This window comes from Phalaenopsis equestris, unplaced genomic scaffold, assembly GCF_001263595.1.
Source record: "Phalaenopsis equestris unplaced genomic scaffold, ASM126359v1 Scaffold000400, whole genome shotgun sequence".
Taxonomy (NCBI): domain Eukaryota; kingdom Viridiplantae; phylum Streptophyta; class Magnoliopsida; order Asparagales; family Orchidaceae; genus Phalaenopsis; species Phalaenopsis equestris.
Genome location: NW_018164842.1, coordinates 590873 through 614668, shown reverse-complemented (window position 1 = coordinate 614668; position 23796 = coordinate 590873). Strand labels below are relative to the sequence as shown.

General features: G+C 35.1%; 1 protein-coding gene across 2 annotated transcripts in view; it reads right to left on the bottom strand.

Moving 5' to 3' along the window:
• The window catches only part of LOC110026760, a 72208-nt gene that overhangs the window by 21538 nt on the left and 26874 nt on the right, over positions 1-23796 (bottom strand). For both annotated transcript variants that reach the window (XM_020727861.1, XM_020727862.1), the window contains exon 2: positions 20259-21461. In XM_020727861.1, coding sequence (XP_020583520.1) covers positions 20259-21459 — 1201 coding nt within the window. In that variant the 5' untranslated portion in view covers positions 21460-21461. The remainder of the gene's footprint in view (positions 1-20258; positions 21462-23796) is intronic.

Sequence of the window (23796 nt, the reverse complement as noted above, 5' to 3'; positions counted from 1 at the left end):
AATACTATGTACCTTCTGAGGATTGTATCTTTTAATTTTTTAATATATTTATATCTTTTAAATTTTAAGCCTCGTAGATTTTGAGTGTATATGTCTCTTTTAAATCTTAAACCTTTTAGTGTGCATATACTTTCTGAGACGTACAACCTTCTGAGATTATTTAAATATACATGTACCTTCTAAGACTAGTAACAATATGAGATTTTTTTTATGCACGTATAACTTTTGAGACTTAAAATCTTCTAAGATTTTTTTTGAATGTACAAGTACATTATGAGATTTATAGCACTCTCAATCATTTTCTCTCATAGAGACCTTTTAGTGAAGACCCTACCCATTCTAAACTTCCCATCAATGCTACCCCATGAGCGTGTCTTTCAAGGGTATAAATAGGGACATTTTCTGCCACTTTCCCTTAAGTAATCTTTCTAGTGTAGATCATGTCCAGTATTGACTTTCCATCAAGACTATCTTAAAAGCATATCTTCCAAGGGTATATGTGGAGATTGTCTATCACTTGTCCCCAAAAAATCTTTTAGTGTGAATCATGTCCACTACTAGTTTCTCGTCAAAACTATCTCATGGGTGCCCTCAAGGGATCATTCTACTGAGGGTCATGTTCACTACCAGTTTCCCATCAAGACTATCTCACGATTGTTCCTTTAGGAGTATAAATAGAGATTCACTTTATCACTTACCATCGATGGGTCTTTCAAGTCAGGATCATGTTCAAAACTAGCTTCCCGTTGAGAGTGCTAAATGCACAAGTGAAAATTGTGTGACACTTATCCTCAAGGGACCTTTCTAATGAGGGTTATGCTCGCTACTAGCTTCTCATCTTGATTATCCCATGAGTGTGCCTTCTAGGGATATAAGTGAACACTGTGTCTGCCACTTACCCTCAAGGGATTTTTCTACTGATGATCATGTCCACCACTAGATTTTCATAGAGATTATCTCATGGGTATACCTTCTAAAGGTATAAGTAGAAACTGTGTCTGTCACTTACCATTAAAGAATTTTGTAATAAATAATATTATTTATAAAAAAATTCATTGATAATAAAAAACTTACTTGAATGATAGATTTGCTTAAAAAAATTTAAAAATAAATCTCTCAGGAAATCAAATGAGAAACCTGTATAAATTAATTTTAATAATAAAATCATTCAGTATATGAGTGCAAATAAATTTTTATAGAGATAAAATAGGTTATAGTTATACTTTTCATTCAATAATTACAATAATTTTATTGTCATTCTCTTCTGATTTTCTTTATTATCTTTATAATTAATGACTCAAGTGATCTTGGCATATCAAATGTTCAATTTCTTCATATAAGTGGTTGCATTTTTATGTTGAATGTTTTTTTTAATAGTAAAAATGATAATATTAATATTGATCCACACCATTTTGGATTTTTAGTGGCCGTTGCCACTGAAGATATTAAAAATTTTGAATCTCCATTAAAATATTACTTATGTATATATCCAATTGAGTATAATTAAATGTAACATATTCATTATGATGAAATAATGTTTTCCAGAAGTTTGCGCAATTTATCCAATTGAGTATAATTAATGTGTTCTTCTCTGAGAGGTTTGAGCAATTTCTCCAAGTGTGTATGTATTTTCCAGAAGAATCTTCAAATTATCTATGATATGTATTAAAGCTTCATCAGCAGTGACTTGAGGCTCAACAAGATGGATGAATGTAGCATAAGAGTGAACTGCTCGTATTAATGAGATGAGTAGAAATATCTAGGACATAACCTCTTGGGAAGACACCGCTTAATAGCTCTAGATCCACTCTTAAAGTTTGACGAGCTTTGACAAAAAAAATTTTGGAAATATTTTTTAAGTGACTCTCCCTTGTTTTAATGAATTCTAGAATGATGAGAGGAACCTTTGATAATCCTTCAATTTTCTATAAACTATTCTACAAAGGAATTGACTCATTGAAGGTATCAATAGTCCCTTTTGAGAGAATAGAACAAATTACGTGCTGATCCATAAGGATGATACAAAAAACTTGACAAAGAAGAGCATCAAAATCTCATTGCATGTGCATGGTGATATTATAGTGGTCAATGTGTTCATATAGGTCAGATATCTTATCAAATGAATCAATATTTGGGAGCTTGAATCCTAGTGGAATAGGTTGTTAAACAACTATCTCGGCCACAGGTGTTGATCCTAGAAACTACAAATAAGATAATGACTTATGTCCCTTAGAGAGAACTCTTCTTGAACTAAACATCGTAGCTTAATGTGAATTATATGATGAGGTTGAGCCAAAATTTTTAAAATTATTTTAGGTTTGCAATTTGGTCCGGCTGCACGAGATAGATATGTAAAACTAGCAGTGTCCGGGAGGTCAGCTTCCTAGACCAATTGAGGAGGAACTCCAACATTATGAATGAGCACTGAAAGAACGTTTTCTAGCTGGGCATCCCTAACTGGTGATTGAATTTGAGGTAGATGAACCCCACCGATTTGCACAAATACTTCTTATTGAGTTTCACGTAAAAACTTAAAAAACTCATTTTGAAATTCCTCTATTCTTCTCACACAGTCTTTAGAAGCAAAGAAGAGACAACTTCACCAAAAGGGCAATATCTATTAGGGGAAAAAAAAGGCTAGGTGTCCCTAGCTAAAAAATTGTCTAATGAAATTGTGGGTATATGAGCGAAAGGCTCCATTGTTGTGAGTATTACAATTATTAGCTATTGAAAGAGTGCTACAACTTCTATAAATGTAATATTATCATTCTCATAAACGAGGTCAAACTGTTGCATACTAAGAAATTCCCAACCATAGAGAAATCTCATGCATTAGCTCACTATAATTTTTCACGCACACAAATAAAAATGTGAGATCCAATTTTTTTTACTAGGAAAAACTCAAAAAGGGAAAAAACTATGGGTCCTAGCTCAATTAAAGTAATCGACTAGAAAATTAAAAATATAATGATCCATTCATATCCTGAATTAAGGAGGATGATATTACAAAAACTAACAGTAACAATTTTATATTAGTAATTTGTGTACAACAGTCATAATTGAGTTATAAGAATTTTAAATAGCCACAAAAGTCATTATTGTAGAAGGCTAAGTAGGGCTATCAAAGTCATAGATCATGATGGTTGACAGTGACGGGTGCTCAAGAAGGACATCTGGTGGTCGACAACGAACTCCAGTGGACGGTGGCGATCTTGAGTGACAATTGACAACTGACAGGACTATAAGAGTTAAGCTTTAATAATCGGTTCACTCTTCTCTTCTCCTCCTCCCTTCAAGTAATAATGGGGGTTTATTTATAATTTTTTAGATGAGCATTTTGATAATTTAGCCAATCTCCCAAAACACTCCATTGGATCATCAATTTCGATTCCCTTAATTATAGCTCATTTTTTCAATATTTTAGTACCTTTATGCCCTTAGAACTGAATGATTTTAGGCTCATCGATTCCTCTCGACGTGCAACTCGATTTGACTATAAGAAAATTTGAGGTTATTTGGCCTTCCAATTGATTCATCAAATCATTCAACAACATTTCAAGTGTTTGATATAGGCTTATTAGGACTCAGATTGGATCAATTTTAGCGTCATTAGATTCGTCTTGTTGAGATGTTTAGTTTGAATATAATTTGTTGAAATCGAGGCCCGAATGACCTTGAATTTGAATTTGGAATGTTTCTTGCTTAGAATGTATCGAGATTCATGTCTGATGACAAATTTGTTGATGATACATCACATCTTATCTTCAATAATAAGGATGGCATTACTTACTTCCATCATAAAAACAGTGTTAGAATCCAGTTCAAGTGGTTCTTCTTTTCTTTCCCTCATTGCAGTCTATGCAAAAACTCTCATTTGAAAAGAAAGATTCCTTAGAATGTAATATGGGCATTGTCCCTTACATCAACGACCCTTGGATGATCCGGGAGACTTTGTAGGTATCTGGAGGAGAAAAGTGGCGGTAATCCTGATCAATTTGTTGATATTGAAGACACCATCTATGAGGCTGCTCAAGCTGATCTTGCTTCTATAGGCCATTATTTTATCAACTTTAACAACGAACTTAATTTTCCTATTAGAATCAAATTAAACAGGACTCTTGCTAAAGATGATTAATTGGATTCCTTTCCCATCTCTTGTGTTAGATTACTGCCTCGTTTTATCACCTAGCCCGTTTTATCACCTAGCCACTCGCTTCAGATTCATATTTAGGAGCTTTTGGATCAAGCACCTAACTTTAAGAATATGCTATGGTCTATGAGAAAGATGCCTATTAATGGAGAACCCATTTTCATCCTCTATCACAAGCTCCAGCTGCTTTAAAATGCTATTAAAAGTTAGAACTGGTTTGTTCCAAGATTTCTGAATCTCTTACCAGCTCAACAAGAACCAGTTTAAGGCCCCGTTTGGGGCAGCTTAAAATTATGGCGGCATTTTTTAAAACGCCGCCTTAGTGTTTGGTAAATATGTTTACAGTGCGTTTTTAAAACCCGCGTTTCACTTTTTAGGGTAAATAGTGAAAGTGGGGCTATAGGCGCGGATCGCGTTTTGGCAAAATCATTTTCCTCTGCTGCCCTCACGCTGCTCTCGGCTGCCCTGTTCTTCGCTCGCACGACCATGCCCTAGCTACGCGAGAAGAAGACGTAAAGTGGTAAAAAATCGTGCAGATCTCCTTCCTCTTTTCTTCTTTGCGTTATCGCGCGGTCGTGCCATGTTCTTCTTCTTTTTTGCGTTTTCGGTTGCCCCGTTATTCGCTCAACCGATTGTGCCCTAGCTACCCGAGAAAAAAGCGTATAGTGGTAAAAAAACAAATTCTAAAACAAATTCGTGCACCCTCATCTCCTTCCTCTTCTCCTTCTTCTTTGCGTTTTCTGGGTTTCTCCTCTCCCGTCTCGTCCTCCCTCACTGTGCATTTTTTCATGAGGGACTGTATATGGGGTTTCATCGCAATTTTGATGTGATACAACTATTTCTGGTTCATGATTACTATTAGATCCATACGAAAGAACACTGTTTACATTTTTTTTAAGTAAGAATCAGTTCTTTTAAGGTTTTTTCGTGCGATATCTTTCAGGTTTTTGAGAAATATGCTCCCACATTTGATCCATAATAATGTCAGAAAATACAACAATTGCAGTTAGCAATTTCGGTTCTTATAGGGTTTTGAAATTCGGTACTGGTGTTAGCAGTTTCATTTCAAGGGTTTAGGTTTCATGCAAATCAAAATGAACAAAATGAGTGGTTCTTGTATATGCAAATCAAGTTTCATTTCCATTTATCTCTCTCATTGCTGCAACAGTGAGTCATCTGCAGGCAAGTAGATCTCTTTGGTGTATTGAAAGTATCCTATGGTTGCTATGCGTTGTGTAATTTGTTGTTTTTCATTATAAGGTTTTAGCAAAGAAATATGAGAAATAGAGTGGATCTGGAGATGAGGAGTTAGTTTCTATGTGAGGGGCCTAATTTATTTATGTACTTTTGTATCAATGATGCTAAATTTTGATATGAATGAGGTTTCTTGCTTATGTTGTAGCCAAATGTAGCTAGAAAATACAAAGTTCTTGTATTGCAGTTGATTGTCCTTATTTATATAAATTTTATTTTATATTGCAGTTCATTTTCTTACACATATACGAAAAACCTACAATTATATCAAATGTTTTTTTTTATTATTTTAAAAAACATGCAAGACTTGTTGTAAATATGTGATTGTATTACATACATGTCATCTTACCATCTATTCATGTCACAATAAAAAATGAGTAAATCTAAAAAGTCTAGATCATCGGCTAAGTGGGATAGAAGCTACTAATATTTTTTGTGATCTATGTCTGAGGGAGGTTGAATTAGGAAATCGACCCACTACTTATTTTAATAAATAAGGTTGGCAGAATCTCACGACTAAATTCAAGAAAACAATTGGAAGGAATTACGATCGGATGAAACTAAAAAACAAATCGGGTCAATTAAAAAAAGGACTATAAACTTTGGAAAGAGCTCAAAAGGGGATCAACTGGATTGGGATGGGATCTGCTAAAGCAGACAATTGATGCACCTGAGAAATGGTGGGCAGAAAAGTTAGAGGTAATTACATCACTATTTCAATGTATTTTCAGAGTCAAATGTTTTGAATATTGATTACATTTTTCTTGTTGTTACAGGCAGTGCCAGCAGCAAAAAAATTCAAATTTGCTGACATTGAACCAGCTTTGGAGGATAAGTTGGATGGTATGTTTACTGGTATTGTAGCAACAGGAGCTCATTTTTTCACCCCAAATGAGCAGGGCTTCGCAAACTTAGCACAGGATATGGAGACCGAGCATATAAGTGATTCAGGAGAAGGTCCCAGCCAAATCCCCACAGATATCCAATCCACTTGTGGTACAAAGCGTCCCCGACCTGTTAAAAATTAAAAAGTCTTTGCATTTGTTAGAGGTTCTATTGAGACCTTGATTGAAACTTACAAAAATGATTCCAAAACGATCAAGGACAACACTATTCAGGAGTGTGTTAAGATCCTTAACACGTAACCTAATATTAAGGAAGACCAAGCTATGTATGTTAAGTATGTGAGGTTGTTAGTGAACTCTACCCGCAGACAGTTCTTTGAGACTTTGGACCCAGAATTTCGTCTTCCCTATTTGCATTCTTTTATTAAAGATTGAATGCTATTAATGTAACTTCATTACTACTGCTGGGTTACATTGACTATTTATTTGATGGACTCCTATCTATTTATTTCTTATGTGCTATTAATATGATGGACTCGTTTAATGTATTGTATTTTTTAAATATGAATATGTACTAAATGTATTGTTGCCATTGTTACATTTTCTTTATTATATTGTTTAAAAATCGATCATTTTTTCAGATTTTATATTATGGATGAAGCAAATTAATCAAATCTGCATTGTTGCTCTCACCCTTACGTTGTTATACCATTATTACCATGGATATGTTGATTGAAATCCATGCATGAAATCTAGTAATATTGGAGATAGATGGATTGGAGAGTTATTATGTGGTCACCCGACACGTTTTGCAAATATGTTTTGTATGACAAAAGTAATTTTTCTGGACCTGCTTAATGAACTTCGGATCCTTCATGGATTGCATGGTTCATCAAGAACAACAACTAAAGAGGTGTTGGCAATAACACTTTATATTTTATCCCACAATGAATCCATTGGAGAAGCTGTGGAACGGTTTCAACATTCCTCAGAAACCATAAGTAGATATTTCTCAGTTGGGTTGAATGCGCTAGTGAGTCTGGCACGTGAAATAGTCAAGCCAGAGAACCCAACATTCCAGTCCATTCCCACACATGTTGCAAATGACCCTCGATATATGTCGTTCTTTAAGGTGCTTTCCTAATTTAAATTACAGTTACTATAATTTTACACATGATTTTCTTATTGATAAAATCGTTCATCACATGATTGCATCGGAGTTATTAACGGAACACATGTCGATGCACGTATTTCTGGCACAGAGAAAGTTGCATACATTGGAAGGTGTGGTTCCCCGACACAAAATGTAATGGTTATTTGTGATTTCAACATGTGGTTCACCTATGTGATGGCTGGTTGGGAAGGTAGCGCACACGACAGCCGTGTTTTCAAGTTTGTTAATAGCAACAGAAATTATGGTTTCCCTTATTCCACCACCAGGTATGACAGTGTATGACAGTCGTGTTTTACTTTTGACCATCCAAATTTCTATAAAATTTCTAAATACCAGAAAACCTTACACAGTGAAGTACTATTTGAAAGATGTCGGGTATTCTTTACAAAGGGGTTATTTGAAATCATATCCAGATATAAAATATCATATACCTAATTTTGAGAGGTTAAGCGGAGTTGCACGAGGCAAGAAAGAAATATTTAACAAAAGACATTCATCCTTGCGTGGTGTGATCGAGAGATCATTCGGGTTTGGAAGAAGAAATGAGTTATTTTACGTGAAATGTCATCTTATCCATTTCCAAAATAAGTCCAGATTGTACACAACTTCATTCGACGACATCACTCCAGAACAGATGCAGAAGTTATCGTTATAGAAGAAGATTTATTGCAGATAACACCTGAGGCCTTTGAATACCATGTTGGACGTACCATCCCACAACTTGAACTTGATTCAATAGAATCACACACCCCAAATGGAGAAGAAGCTTTGGAGATGGCGGCTTTGAGAGAGCAAATAGCAAATGACATAAGCCTAGACGCCTAGACGTTTGTGAATGCTACTTGTTGTGTTTCATCTAAGTTATGAATACGTACTATGTGTGTCGAGCTGCATATCTTTTAAGAATTAATATTATTATTCTTGAAAAGAATATTGCATATTTGTGGGCATTTTATTTAAGTGCATTTTTGTTATTGAGTTAAAAAGAAAGTTGCATATCTGTGTTTTCATATGTATCTGGGTGTTTGCGTTTAAGAAAGTTTAATGGTCGAAGTGCATGAATTAGATCTTGTTGGAATTATTTGTTGGGATTAGATCTTGCTGAAATTTGATCTTGCTGGAATTAGATCTTGTTGGAATTAATAGTTTTGGAGAAAATGTGCTTGAATATGTGTTCCTGTTGTTGGAGGTTGTGTTTGCTTCTGTAATTTTTGTTTGCTAATCTGAAATTTTGGCATTTGGAAGAAACTCCATAATCTTTGATTGTTATATCCGAAAAGCAAATGCCAAACATTATTTCTTATTTGCATCTGCTTCCCCTTAAGCTGGAATGATTCCATTTTTAGGCAATGCCTGTAGTTTAGGTGTTACATGAGTACATTTATTGGAAGGGTATGGTATGCTGAGAATAGTTACTGTTATTTACACAATCTGGCATTAATATTTGCTTCGAATGGCTTCATTCAAAGATGATTATCTCTGCCTTGACAGCAGGAACTACATTTGCATCTTTTTCACTATATAAGGATTGCTATGTGAAAATGGGCACATCTTTTGCGTTCTTATTATGCAACTGAGGCTCATTTTGATGTTATGGCTTTCATTACATGGTTTATGTCTATACATATATGGAGAATTCTCGTTTATGAAGATCTGAAATCTCGTTGGATCTTGATGGAATTAGATCTTGCTAGAATTAAAAGTTTTGGAAAAAATGTGCTTGAATGTAGTTCCTGCTGTTAGAGGTTGTGTTTGCTTCTGTAATTTTTGTTTGTTTCTATAATTTTTGTTTGCTCATTGTATATAGAGGTAATCTTTGTCCTTCTAACTTGTCAAAACATTGGATGGTCATTGCGTAGTGGTAATCTCCAAAAGAAATGCAGTTTAAAGGTCATATTATGACAGATAATTAGATTTATCATAGTTTTGGGATGCTTTCAATTTTTTAGGTAACCACTGCTTTAATTATCTATTAAAGAACTGCTTTTAGATTTGGAAGGTAGCCATCGTGTTAAAGTAACTATTGGTACAAGGTACATGATTCTTCAATTCTGAAAATGTGTGTTTGCAGTTTGGATGGCCCTCATTATGGGCAACCGTTGCTTTGCTGAATGAGAATCTGTTGGAGGGAGTTTAATGTGAAGAATGAAAATGGTTATGAAAATGGTTTTGGAAAATGGTTGTGGAACATGGTTCTGGAATTTGTTCTTGAGTTGCAGCTTAGTTGTTTAATATATCTGTTTATTTATAGTTTTTAGAAGTCATGGATATGTAAATATGAAGTTTGAGCTTGAAGAAGAAGATTTATAATTTTCTTTTTTTGTGGAGCATCGGGCGAGGGTGGGATACAAGCAATGGTGGAGTTTATTGGTTTTATCTCCACTTCAATCAGTCAATACTGCAAATCTTAAAGGAGTTCAAAAAAATTAGATAAAGTTTCATGTGGTTCGAATGCTTCTTGTTTAATTCAATTAGAGGTATTTATTTATTTATTTGGTCTGATTATACATGAGTTGTCTTTATTTTTCTTGGTGGAGTTTATTGGTCTGATTATGCATGAGCTGTCTTCATCTTTCTTTACTGACTTCATGAACTATAATGCAATTGTCATGTTTGGCTCAACCCGATTTGTTATGGCTATACGTATATGGAGAATTCTCATTTATGCAGATTTGAAATGGCTTGAATGTAGTTCCTGTTGTTGGTATCCTGGGTTCTTCATATTTTGGTTGTGAGGGTCTCAAGGTGCTTTGCCCCCCTCTTGCTCTTTAGTTGGCCAAACATTTGAAATGGGGGTTCTGGCATTGGAGTGTGGGTTAATCATGATAAGTAGAAATTTCAAATTGAGATGGGGATTCAGGCATATGAATTCCTTTGTTTGGATGAATTCATTTGTATGGCCTAAATTATATATTGTTGTTTTTAATAGCAGCTTTGAGCTTATTTTATAATTATTATGGATATATTGTTTTATGTGGGTTAATAGTTTCACCTCTTATATGGCAGAAGCATACATGTTGGCAGTGGTTGGCAACCGTTCCTTCAATGTTATTCTTATATTTTTACAGGTAAAAGAGATGTTTTACATGTACTTCAACATAATGCTTATTTTATGTATGGCTGCAATTTGATGTACAACATTCTTGTGAGTACATATGTTTTAGTTTTATCATATTGTTTCAGATTTATCTGTTGTATCTACACTTTCTACAGTACATATGGGTTAATTATTACCTGTTGCTTCATTTGGGTGCTACGCATCCTTGTATATGTTCGATTCATTTGTGTGCTTCAAAATACTTGTTGTTTTGCAAATATGTTTAGATATATGGATTAATGGACCAAAATGCTACTATGTGGATTTATATCCTATTTAATTTTTTTGTTAATAGTAAATTGTGTTGATTTTATTGAGATAATGGTGGAGCAGTTTGGACGGTCACAGAAATTTGTTGTCGGCAACCGCTGCCTCCATACTTCGGTAAATATACTTTCTATATTTCTTCAATTTTTTTACTGCTCTATTCAATTTTTAATAACTGCAGGAAGATGAGTTCCAGATATTCATGGAAGTTCGAGAAAGTGATGTGTCGGTGCGGGCTACCGTCCTTGATACTCACGTCACGATAGCCACATAGCTTCGTGAGGTAATTTTACAGGTTCCCGCGGTGGGCACAACGACAAGAGGACTGCACTTTCTTTAGGTGGGCCGACAAGGAGTATGTTTCTATGATATCTCAATTGGGCACCGCTGCTTAGAGTTCGTCGATGTTAAAATTTCAAAACATCGCATCCGGTTCGAGTGCTTCCATTTTTACTGCATCCCAGTCGGACAGGTTTGCTCAGGGTTCTGAAGTGTCAGAGCCGGGCAACATGGGTCGTGATATGTTGCTACATTTTAAAGTCAACATAATAATTTTTTTCCTTATCATTTTGACATGTTATTTTTTCTTTTTTTTTGTCTCATTATAGTCCATATTAGAATGTAAATGTGCATTTTACTTTTGTATGCGTAACTTTGTTCGTTTGATGTGATCGGATATATTTGAGTTATAAAAATGTAACTTCATTTTTTTTGTATTTTCTTGTCTTAACATTTGATCTTTAATTTTGTTGATAAAATAACAAATTTTTCTACATAGATTATTCATTCAACTAAAAAAAATTGCAAATAAGTTGTTTACAAAACGCACAAACCAAACAACTAAACAACTTATTCAGAACAAATGCAGGATTGTCATTTTTTCAGAATCAGTTGTTTTCCAAACACACAAACCAAACAGTCAGACAGCTTATCCGGACCAGCTGCTCATCAGCAGAATATCAGAATAAGCTGTTTATCAGCAGAAGCTGGATAAGCTGCAGTTACCCCAAACAGACCCTAAGTTTCACCTCCAGTTGGACTCAAACTCAATTGAACATGCTCTCAATTCTAAGCCACATTCATAAATGACCTACTGACCTCTCTTTTCCTTCCACTCTGGGTCATTCAGAGAGCTGAGGCTAGAAGGCTTTCAAAAATGAAATTTCTATCTTCTCAAAACATTCTCTCAGATGATCACAGAGAATATGCTCATCAGCTTTATCATTGATAAAGAGATTTAAAATGCTATCTACCAATATCCAAATCAAGGAAAAAACTCCCTTCCCGGTTAGAATGGGTTTATTGTCAAGTACTTCATAAAATATTGTGAGGTTGTTGGCAGTCAGATAACTGCAGCTCTAAATTACTTTTCCACAATATAAGACTTCATAGAAAGTCAAAGCTACCGCTCATGCCAACGATGTTTTAAACTTTAGTTAAGGTTCTCCTTGAAAATTTATTTTATAAGTTTATTTCTAAGATATTGAACAATCCTCTCAAACCTTTTGTGCATGATATCATAAGCCCTACTCAATCTAATATCATTGACAACGAGATCATTTCTAATCACCTTCTCCAGGTGAGATCTTCAATAACTTAGCCTTGTTAATGTGAAAAGCTTGATAATAAAAGGCTTTCAACTATGTTAATGGAAACTTTCTCTACTAGAAGGTCATTGACTAAATGTTTCCTCCTCTTTTCATCTCAGAGATTCAGGCTTGCACTTCCAATATCCATTTGTATATAATTATTAATGGGATCTTGCAAAGTTTTTTCCACTACTAAAATGGCTTAATAAAGGATGATCTTTAAATCTTTACCTCTTTTGCATGGTTATGTGTACCATTTCTTCTTCTTTAAATAGCCTTACTAACAAATGTGCTTTCAGTCCTATATCTTCGAAAATTCTTGAGATTTCTATCTCCTTTACGATGATGACAATTTGAATCATATAAGAGTCGAACTGTTTGTATCATTGTCTTAGAGACTATTTCAACCCATACATCGATTTCTTTAACCTACAAACCAGATGCTCTTGTCCAGGTTGAGTGAACCCTTCTGGTTGCTCTATGTAAATCTGTTCCTCCAGATCACCATGCAAGAAAGCAATTTTAACATCCATCTGCTCCAAATGCAAATCTCAAATGGCTACTAATGCAAGCACTGCCCTGATCCCAGTATGTCTGACCACATGAGAAAAGATTTCATCATAATATATCCTCTTCTGCTGTGAAAATTTCTCTGCTACCAGTCAAGCATTGAACTTTTCCCCTTCTATTTCTGATACTACTGGTTTTCTTTTGTACACACACTTGCACCCAATAGCCTTATTTCCCTAAGGAAGTTGAACTAGCTCCCATGTGTGATTTTTCTGCAAAGACTCTATCTCCTCAACCATTGCACCCATCCATTTCTATTTCTCCTGACTAGTGATAGCTCCTTGAAAAGTGGCTGGATCATCGCTGCTGATAAGAAGTGCACAAGAGGTCAAGTCTTCATAACCCAACCTGCTAGGAAGTCATATATTGGTGCGTCTTTGTCTGTCTCTAGCTAGATTATTATTTTGCAAATCATCTGGAATGGAATCACCAGGTGTTGGATTTGAATATTCAACTCTCTCAGTTGTTTCTGAATGTTGTTCTAAATTCATCTGCACTGCATCTGAACTGGAACTGTTGTCTTGCACCTTGTCTTGATTCTGCTGCAACATGGACTGTTCATCAAAAACTGCATCTCTGTTGATCACCATCTTCTTTACAATCGGATCCCAAAACTTGTATCATTTCACACCTTTCTTATAGCCCAGAAAGATGCACTTATTGGATTTTGCATCAAGTTTTGATCTTTCATCTCCAGGTACATGCATATAAGACAACCAAAAATTCGTTAATTATCGAAATTAACTGGATTACATGTCCATACCTCATCTGCGACCTTGCCACCCAACGATGTCCGAGTTGATCTATTGATGAGATAACATGTCATAATCACAGCATTTGCCCAGAAACTCTTAATAAGTCTTGCATTCAGTCTCAAGCATCTTGCCCCTTCAGTTAAGGACATGTTCATCCTTTCTATCACATCATTCTGCATTAGTGTCTTGCGCACTGAAAAATGACTTTGAATCTCATGTTCCTCATAAAACTTCTGAACCTGCAAATTTGTGCACTCTGTCACTCTGTGTCATTATCGGACCTCTGTGTCATTATCGGACCTCAAATACTTGATTTTTCTGTCAGTTTGGTTCTCCACCTCAGCTTTCCACGGCTTGAATTTAGAAAACAAGAAATACACTCAAATTTTCCTAGAAAAATTATCAATAAAGATAACAAAATACTGAGATCCTCCTAATGATGATTCCCTGGTAGGGCCTCATACATCAGAATGCACATAATCAAGAATCTTTTTAGTTTTATGTTTTTCAGTCATAAAACTGACTCTAGTCTGTTTTCCAAGAACACAGAACTTACAAAAATCGAGCTTGCAGCTTTTAACACCATGCAATAGGTTTTTTTATGCAATTTTGTCATCCCACGTTCACTGAGGTGACCTAGACGCATATGTCATAGTTTTGTACTATCATCATCTGACTCCACAGAATGAACTCCACCTACAACTGTACTCCCCAACAGTTTGTAGATATTGTCTGCAATTAACTTTCATTTCATCAACGTCAGTGCACCCTTAATAATTCTGATGATTTCTCTATCCTCATCTACCTTAGGAATGAAACCATTTCTGTATAAAGTGCCTAAGAAAATCAAATTTTTCTTCAGATCTAGAATATGTCTGACATCACATAACGTTCTAACTGTGTTATCATACATCTTAATCCTGACTTCTCCAATACTAATAATATTGCAGCATCTATCATCACTTAGATAAACTGAGTCAGAATTAGTTGTCATATATGAAGTAAACCGCTCTCTATTAGGTGTTATGTAATAAGAGCATCCTGAATCAAAAATTCATCCATCTGTGAACTGAGTTGATGAAACTGAAAGCATATCGCCATCACTGCAATCTGAATTGTCACTCTGCACCATATTTACAGACTTCGATGATGCATCACCTTTCTCCCCAGTCTGTTTCTTCAGGTTTGAACAATCTCTCTTCATATGGTCTGGCTCCTTGCAATTGTAGCAATGAATTGTTTTTTTATCTTTCGACTTGAATATAGAATTTCGCCTTCTAGAACCATCCTTCTCTTTCTTCCTTCCACGATCTTGTTTACTCTTAACATATAAACTGCCGCCATGAGAGTTTTCCCCTACATTCTGCTTCTACTGGTTGTGAGCTGGTTGTGCTACTGGTTGTGAGCCAACAATGCTGTAGTAATCTCATCAACTTTGATAGTTTCTTTCTCATATGTAAGAGTAGTCACCAAGTGTTCATAGGAAGAAGGCAATGAACACAATAAAATCATCGCTCGATCTTCATACTCAATAGTCACATCAAGCCGTGATAAATCTGTGATTATTTGATTGAAGTCGTTAATATGCTGCGCCAAATCAAAACCTTCTTGCATCTTCAGCTCATACGCATCTTCAGCCCATACAACTTTTGTTTTAAATACAATTTATTCGTCAGAGATTTGGACATAAACTAAGTTTCTAATTTCTAATTTCTTTCATATCTCCCTTGGAGATTTCAGATTCATCATGTGATACATAACCTCAGATGTCAGGCATAAACGTATAGTTGCTGCCGCTCGTTGTTACAATTCTTCACAGTCTTCATCATCCATGGCATCTGATTTTTTTGTCCGCAAAGCTTTCAAGATTCTCTGTTGAGCCAACAAATCTTTTACTCTTGTTTGTCATAATCTGAAGTTACCAGTTCCATCAAACTTTACCACCTCGAATTTTGCACCAGTAATTATGAGTTGAAATTGATCCTGCAACAAATTATTCTGCAAATCCCTAGAATCTTTTCAAAAAGAAAAATAATGATTGAAAATATTCCTTAATTAAGTTTTCCAGAAAAACAACGGATTTTTTTTAAAAGAAAAGATTGAAATATTTCCTTAATTAAGCTTCCTTGATTAAGTCTTTTAAGTCTTCATTAATTAAAATATTTTCTTTAATAATTTGAATTTCAAAAACTTTTTTTTTCCCGCAAAGAAATAAAATCAGAACTTCTGATTTCCTTCTCTGCAGCCTCCAACAAAGAAAAACTTAATTAAGTTTCCTTAATTAAATATTTTCTATAATTAAACATTTCATTTCTCTAGAGATTCCCTGTCTTTCTTCATGCAGCTCTAGCAGAGGAAAGATTTTCTTTTCAAATTTCACCTCCGCAGATCCAGCGGTCCACCAAAGAAAACAACTACTCGTTGAACACCTTAGGAAAGAAAACTCCTTTCCACCTGTACTTAAGGAAAAATCCAGGGGAATATTCCCTTGGTATAAGTGAAAGATTCTATTCTAATCCTCCATGATCCCGCGAACCGTCCTCCCGGCAGCTGCCCGATCACTCCTGCAAACAACCTGTCGTTTTCCGCGAACAGGAAACCAGCAACACCTCCGAACCGCCGAACAGCTTCGATTCCTTGATTCCGTCCCGCGAACCGCCTTCGGCTTTGCCTTCGCAAAACCCTTGCATTGGCGACAGCCTCCCGCAAACAATCCTTTGCGACTACTCCCTGCCTGCACCAACAATCTGCCGCGAACCGCCAAAGTTCTTCGTCGAATCGTCAAAGCTCCGAAATTCACCAAACTCCTAGCGAGGAAAAGGATTTTGTTATGAACCTCGCTCTGATATCACTTGTTGAGAAATTAGAGCAAAGAAAAACTGAAATCGACACAAATCCAGAAGAACATAAAAAGATTTAACGAGGTTTGACAAAGATGTCTACGTCATCGGGAGCAGAGCGGCGGCTTTCTTTCAATATTCAGAAAAAAGTACAGAATACAGAATATGGGATAACACCTAGTGTTACATACAGGCCTATTTATAACCCTAGAAAACCCTAGAGTACAATATGTAATTACCAAATTACCTTACCAAATTACTCTGTACCTCACCCCCAACCCACATAAGGAAACTCCCCTGATTTGAACAGAATCTTCCGCTCCACTCCGCTCCAGCATCTGTCCTTTATATGGTATATGAATCATACCTAACACATACTCTAAATTTCTTTATGATGAGGATCCCAACTTTAAGAAAATGCACCTTATTAGTTAGGATAATACTTGCGGCTTAAAGTTAAAGGAGCTGAGGATTCCTTCTATTCATTCTCATAACCCGGCTAGCAATAAAAGCTTACTTGAATTTTTTTTTTCAACTGTAAAATCCTTTTAAACGCAACTGTAAAATCCTTTTAAACGCATGGTGGAATAACTCTCATTCCAGCATTTGGATATGCACATTACTCACCATTTTGGAAAAGCATAATTAGCACAGATTATAAAATCAGGCCGTTATCTTACTTTATTGGTAATAATTGCGGTTTCTCTCTTCTTCTTGATCAGTGGGTTCATGGAAATTAGCCTTTAGAAATATTTAGGCGTAATGTGATCCACTTCAGCAAGGCCCAACCAAACTTTCTCTTAGCTAAAATTATAATCAACATCTCTTGGAACCTTTACAGAAATCCCATCTACAACTTTACTATCATTAATGTTAAAAATAACACTATCATTAATGCCGCTTTCATGGGTGTCTACATTATTTTATTGAATGGTAAGTCAAACCTTATTTTTCATGACATCAAAAATGTTATTTATTCTCTTTATCTTAACGCTAACTAGGTTAAGTGGGTTAGCCACAAGCATTATTCATTAAAATTGTGTTTATTTTGGTTAGCCATAAAAAGTAGCATCAAAACTACATATGCTTTAAAGTGAATGCTCTGGTTAACCCTGGCTACACTCTATGCCTTACAAAAATGAAACCATTAACCATTTATTTTTCAATTTTTCTTTCTCCCACTCCTATTTGCAAAAAGCCTTCCTTCTGGTAATAAATTTCTGGATAGACCCACTCATATTCAACTGCAAGAACATGCTTTGTCTTATGTGGAAGAGGATTTACATAAGAAAATAATTACAATTTCTAAATATTCACTAGCTAGTTTACAATATCTGGAGGGAGAGGAATGACAGAATATTCGGCTATGATATCTAATTTCATTAATATTCTTCATTGAATTAAATATCATTTAATAAGCAAAGGGAAACTTTTTGGAATGATTCAATAAGATGCATTTCTTAGCCTAGCCTATTAAGTATTTGTAGTCTGTTTAGATTTATGAGTTTCTGGTGGAGAATATTTTATTAAGTTATGCTCCTTCAGAATTTTATTGGTGTTTTCTTTTGTATCATGACATGTATTCCTGGTTACACTTAGCGCTCCGGGACTATTGCCGTAATAGGTTGGTATTGGTTGATGGAAGATGGCTCTTCAATATTTCTATGTTTCGTTAGTTACTTATATGGGTTGTCGGATGAGGTTGTGGAGGATAACTTTTTGAAATAGTGAGTTGTTGCTCCTGGCTCAATTTCTTGCTCTCTTCATGAAATGAAAGTTTAGAGATAGTTTTGGTGAAGGTTTTGTTGTTCTCTATCCCTGAATTAAGTTGGCCATGTATTGCATCTCTTTTTGTTCTGTTTTGTTTTGTTTTGTTTTGCTTTTAATTTTTTTATTTTTTTTCTTTTCTTTTTTTTTGCTTTGCTTTGCTTTGCTTTCAAATGAGGTTTTAGACCAATTATGATTAGTTAGATATCTTGTGCCTTGGTTTCCTTAATGCACCAAGCAGATCAAGCCTTATCCAATCATTCTTTTGTGCAACTGAGTCAATCAGTAAATTATTTAGATTTTGGGTCAATTTTGTTGACATTATATGAGCCTGATCATATACCTTATGCCCAGTTCTCAGCCTTTTTTTTTTTCTTTTCCCCATCGATGCACCTAAACAGGGAAATATTTCTTTTCTGATTTTGACACACGGTTTTGGGTGTTTATTCCATTAAGTCTTGTAATTTTATGCTTTTTCTAATTCGAGCTACAACTCACAATTTCCCCATAATAACTTTATTGAAACAAATAAAATGAAATTATAACGCTTAATCTTTCTGACAAGAGCATCCAAGACAAAATACTGCAATAAGGTATAACTGACGACAATATGCAGGCTTCAAGAAAACATAAGAATATTTTTATTCAACTGTTTTAACATTATTAATAGCTAAAAAAATATATTTAAACATTATACTCAACATAGTTTCTCAAAATTAGTTTGGATTCATGCCGAGTGAGTCTACTTTGGAAGCTATACATTTATTGAAAGGTTTGGGGGCGAACTACAGAGATAATAAGGAGGATCAACATATGATTTTTGTTGACTTAGTAAAAAACTTATGATGAGGTTCCAAGAGTACTTTGAAGAGTTCTAGAAAAGAAAGATGTTGTAATTACTTATCTTCAAGTCATTATGGATATGTATGCTAGAGCTGTTACTTTTGTTCGAACACAAGGAGGACAAACCAAGTATTTTCTTATTTCAGTTGGATTACACCAAAGATTGACTTTAAGCCCATATCTTCTTGCTTTAGTTATGGATATTTTCTACTGGATATTTACCAGAGGATGTACCATGGTATATGCTTTTTGCCTATGATATTCTTCTTGTGGATAAGACTAGAGAAGGAGTTCAGCAAAAACTCAAGTTATAGAGGTTAACTTTAGAGTCTAAAGGTTCTCGTTTGAGTATATTTAAATGAATCCATGGAGTGTAATTTTAGTAATAATAGATTTAGTGGTGGGGTTGTAACAATAGGTGATCAACTCACGAAAAGAAGTGAATGTTTTACATGTCTTGGGACTATTGTTCAATGTGATGTTGACATAGATGGAGATGTTATTTGTAGAATTCAAGTTCGATGGTTGAAGTGGAAGAGTCCTTTGGGCCTATTGTGTGATAGAAAAGTACAGCTTAGACTTCAAGGAAATTATAAGAAGATGGTGAGACTTGCAACGTTTTATAGCATAGAAAGTTGGACTATAAAAGAGAAGCATAAAATTAAGTATTGGTGAGATGAGAATGCTTGGGTGGATGGGTGACTTCACACTTAGAAACATAATGTGAAACAAATATATTCTTGAAAGGGTTATAGTAGCTCCAGTGGCATACAAGATTACAGGGAGTCTCCTTAGATGATTTGGTCACATTAAACGCCGATCATCTAATGACCCAGTTAGAAAAGTAGATATTTTAGATTTGACTTGTGTTAAGAAAGATAAAGGTAAACCTAAAAGGACTGGGGCAGGTTGTATAAAAAATGATCTCAATTTATTAGAATTAAATGCAAATATGACAATGGGACACAATAGAGAAAAGGAATTCATGTAGCCAACCCCACTTAGTGGGATAAAGGTTAGTTTGTTGTTGTTGTTGTTGTTGTATACATATAACGCTCAACGAAATCCATAAACCAGTTTTGATAATGTAGCTAATTAAGATCTTACCAGTTTCTTCTGTTGATAATGGGCGGAACTGCATTTTGTTTACTTCTAGCATCCTTGGAACCTCTTCTCCAGACTCGGATGCCTTTAAAAATAGAATTTCGATCTCTTTTACACATGATAAGTAGTCCTCACTTGATTTACTTCCAGATCCATTCTCCATCTCCATTCCATTCATCAGAAGTGCAGCTGTGGTTGGTGAGGTCTTCTGGAATTTTATCATAGAGATTTCTTCATGATGTAAACCATGGTTTGACCCAATATGTTCGCCATTTTCCTCATCATTTCCAGAAGCAATGCCGTCTGCAGATGGGATAGCAAGAGATGCGTTCAATGGATCGCCTGACCCATCATTACGGTTTCTATAGATTTGAACAAAGGGTTCATCAGATATTTGATCAAAATCATCTCTTGAATCCACTGAATCGTCATCCTTATTATGCAACGAAGCTGGTTCACCTTCATCTTCCAGTTCTGGAATGCCTTCCTCCTCCCTGAGATGTTTTAGATAATCTACATTATCAAACCCATGACCAAGCGTCTTCCTTTCAATGGAGAATTGGTTGTCTAATGGATGGAAGGGCCCAAAATAATCCCATGGTGGAATACCAGGAGGAGTAGGAGCCTCAGACGAAGAGTTCTCTTCTGAATTTTGTTGCAAACTTTTCAAAGGAGATGATGTTTCCACAATTGCTCTTACTGGAGTGGGAAGCCTCTCCTCAATTGTCGTTGAAGCAAACTTGGAAGTTTTCATATGATTAACATGAAACGAATTCACTTTTGAATGTGATTCTGAGCAGCTTGAAGGAGATAAGGTTTGTAGAGTTGCTGCTAGTTGAACAGGCGGTCTCTCTTCAATTGTTACCGAAGGAATCCTGGCAGCTGCCATATGATTCACATGAAACCTTCGCGAGGGGGGAGAAGAATGAGCTGGAGAGGATGTGTTTGACAAGTGTGAGTTGTGTTTTACAAGGGAACTATGTGGTTCACGAGCTTTAGAAGTTGAAGTCAGCAGGGAAGCCTCATCCAAGGCTTCAACAAATTTTGTGAGTGCAGTTCCAGAATTTCTAAGAGAGTTGACATAAGAAACATGCGCAGCAGCCAGCAAGCATCTTCCATCAAGAGCTTGCTTGACAAAGCGCTTCCTTTCCTGACAAAGTGTTAGTGCTTTGTCTTCCTCAATCTTAGAGTTAGAAGCTCCCATGCCTAAATGAAACAACAATATTTTGTTTTAGTTAATCGGAGATAAAAGTCTTGATATAAATGTTAACATTTAGATCTCTCGAGGTACCCTGTTTCATAAACACACGCCAAAGAAATCAATTAATCTAAGGACTTGTAGAGATAGTAATATTGAGACTCATTAGATCATACAAAAGATTTCATATAGCAAAATATAAAGGGGTTACAGTAATACCTCTATATTCTAATTTAATCATATACCAAACTCATAAATCTTTATATTCAAGTATATAAATTTAGATATTTGATATGTAAAAACATAAGAATTCTATAGAGTGTAGATATATCCCCAAAAAATATATTGAAAAAAGAGCATGCTTCATTTGTACTAAACAGAAAAACCGGGTGAAAAAATCATCATCCTACAATTGCTCATTTCTCATTCAATTTTTAAGATTTTATGTTTTTTAAAATTTCATGTCACGAAACATCACAGAAAAGGTGAAAATAAAAAAGGGAGAAGTTTGCTCTATTTTCTTTATGCTATGAAGGTAAAAAAAAAAATTAAGAGCATGTGATGCTCAAGACATTGGAACAGCCAATTGATAGATTTTTATTATTTTTTCTTGCTGAGTGAAAATTAAGAGTGGAATAAGAACTAGAGATGGAGAAAGAAGAGAAAAAATACTAGAAAACAAGAAGAAATCCTGTGGAAGAAAGAAAAAGAATGTTAAAACAAAAGTCATTTATTGCTCCATTTTTCAAATTGTCACATGAAATCATTTTATCAGCGGATGAAAAGGAAAGGCAGCTAAATGATCTAAGACATGATAGTTGAAATCAAGAGAGCATCTCTTTCTCAAATATTGCAAGTGAGGATGATTAGAGCAGAGAAGAAGCATTGAAAAGAGAAAAAGAAATAAAAGCGACAAAACAGATGTAGAGGCAGAGAAATGCAAATAGTTGTGTGATGCAAAAGACTCATGCAAATGGGCACAATGAAGCAAACAGGGATAAGTAGCATAGAGTAGCAGCTGAAGGATCCAACAATGAAAAACTTTATCATAGATGACAACATTTAAGAGTCTGAATTGAGGGACTTCATCTTTATACCAAATTGATGACGAAGGACACAGCAGAAAGCAATAAGAAAACTAGACAAATGAATGCCTCAAAGGATGGTACGAAGGAGATGAAAAGAAAAAAAGCATAATGAAACCCTATAGTTAAAAAATGAGAGGAGGGTCAACCACAGCAAATAAAACCAAAAAAAGTCATTTCTCATTTTATCTTCAATTAACAACATTACAAGACTTCATACCCTATTTCTAGAAAAACGACTTGTCAAAAATGAAAAATCACCAATAAATATAAAAATATCATAAAAAATCACCAATAAATATAAAAATATCATAAGTTATAAAAATAAATAAAAGATAAATTATTTTTAATGATAAGCGATGTTCAAGTTAATTATTGGTGGATTCTATAAATATGGTGAGAAAATATGCTCTTAAAGTTGACTTAAAAGAACCTTTAAGAACCAAGTTCGGGGATGTATGAATTTCATTGGTATAATGATGGTTTAATGAACATTTAATTCTAGTAAGAAGTACTATGATAATATTATTGACAGACATAAAATGGAGGATAGGAAAAAGTGCGAGAAACTATTTTGCACAAACTAATCTTGCAATAGTCAACATATAGTTTAAGAAATGCAAAAACAATAAGGTAAGTTAGTTTTGAAGTAAGAGAATGCAAAAGAATATTACTTCAAATATTTGCATTTGATGTTTGGTTCCAATTAATTAATGGGAAATTAAATTTACAATAGAAAAATAATTAAATGCATTTTTTTCCCTTGATGATTCTCTACCAAAGTCTGATGACGACAGGACAAAGTCTTATAATCAATCATCACTGTGATTATGTGTCCTCTCCTCGTAAGGAAACATGAAATATCAAAAAATCCATTGTCGATGTGGTTAGACTAGAAAGGCGTTGGTGGCATTTAAGCTATCTTAGACTTTGTTTCTATTGATTGGTGGGTTCCTGTGAATGACTAATTGTTGACCTCATTTTTAGTGAGGTCTAGTCTTCCTCTTAGGGTTTAGGATCTAGCCTTAGGGACCTCCCTTGACTATCTTAGAACCTTAGAAGTGGTGCCCGCCTCGTTTTAATTCGACCTATTTCCGTCCTCTTTTGTGGTTCCAAGTGTGTGGTATCGACTTCTAGCATTTAGAAGGGTGAAACCAACATGAGGAAACCCAAAAGGGATCCCTATTGGACCTTTTGAGCCTTAGGGTGGCCTTCTGCACAATTCGCACGCCCGCGCGCGTTCGATCGCCGCAAATCC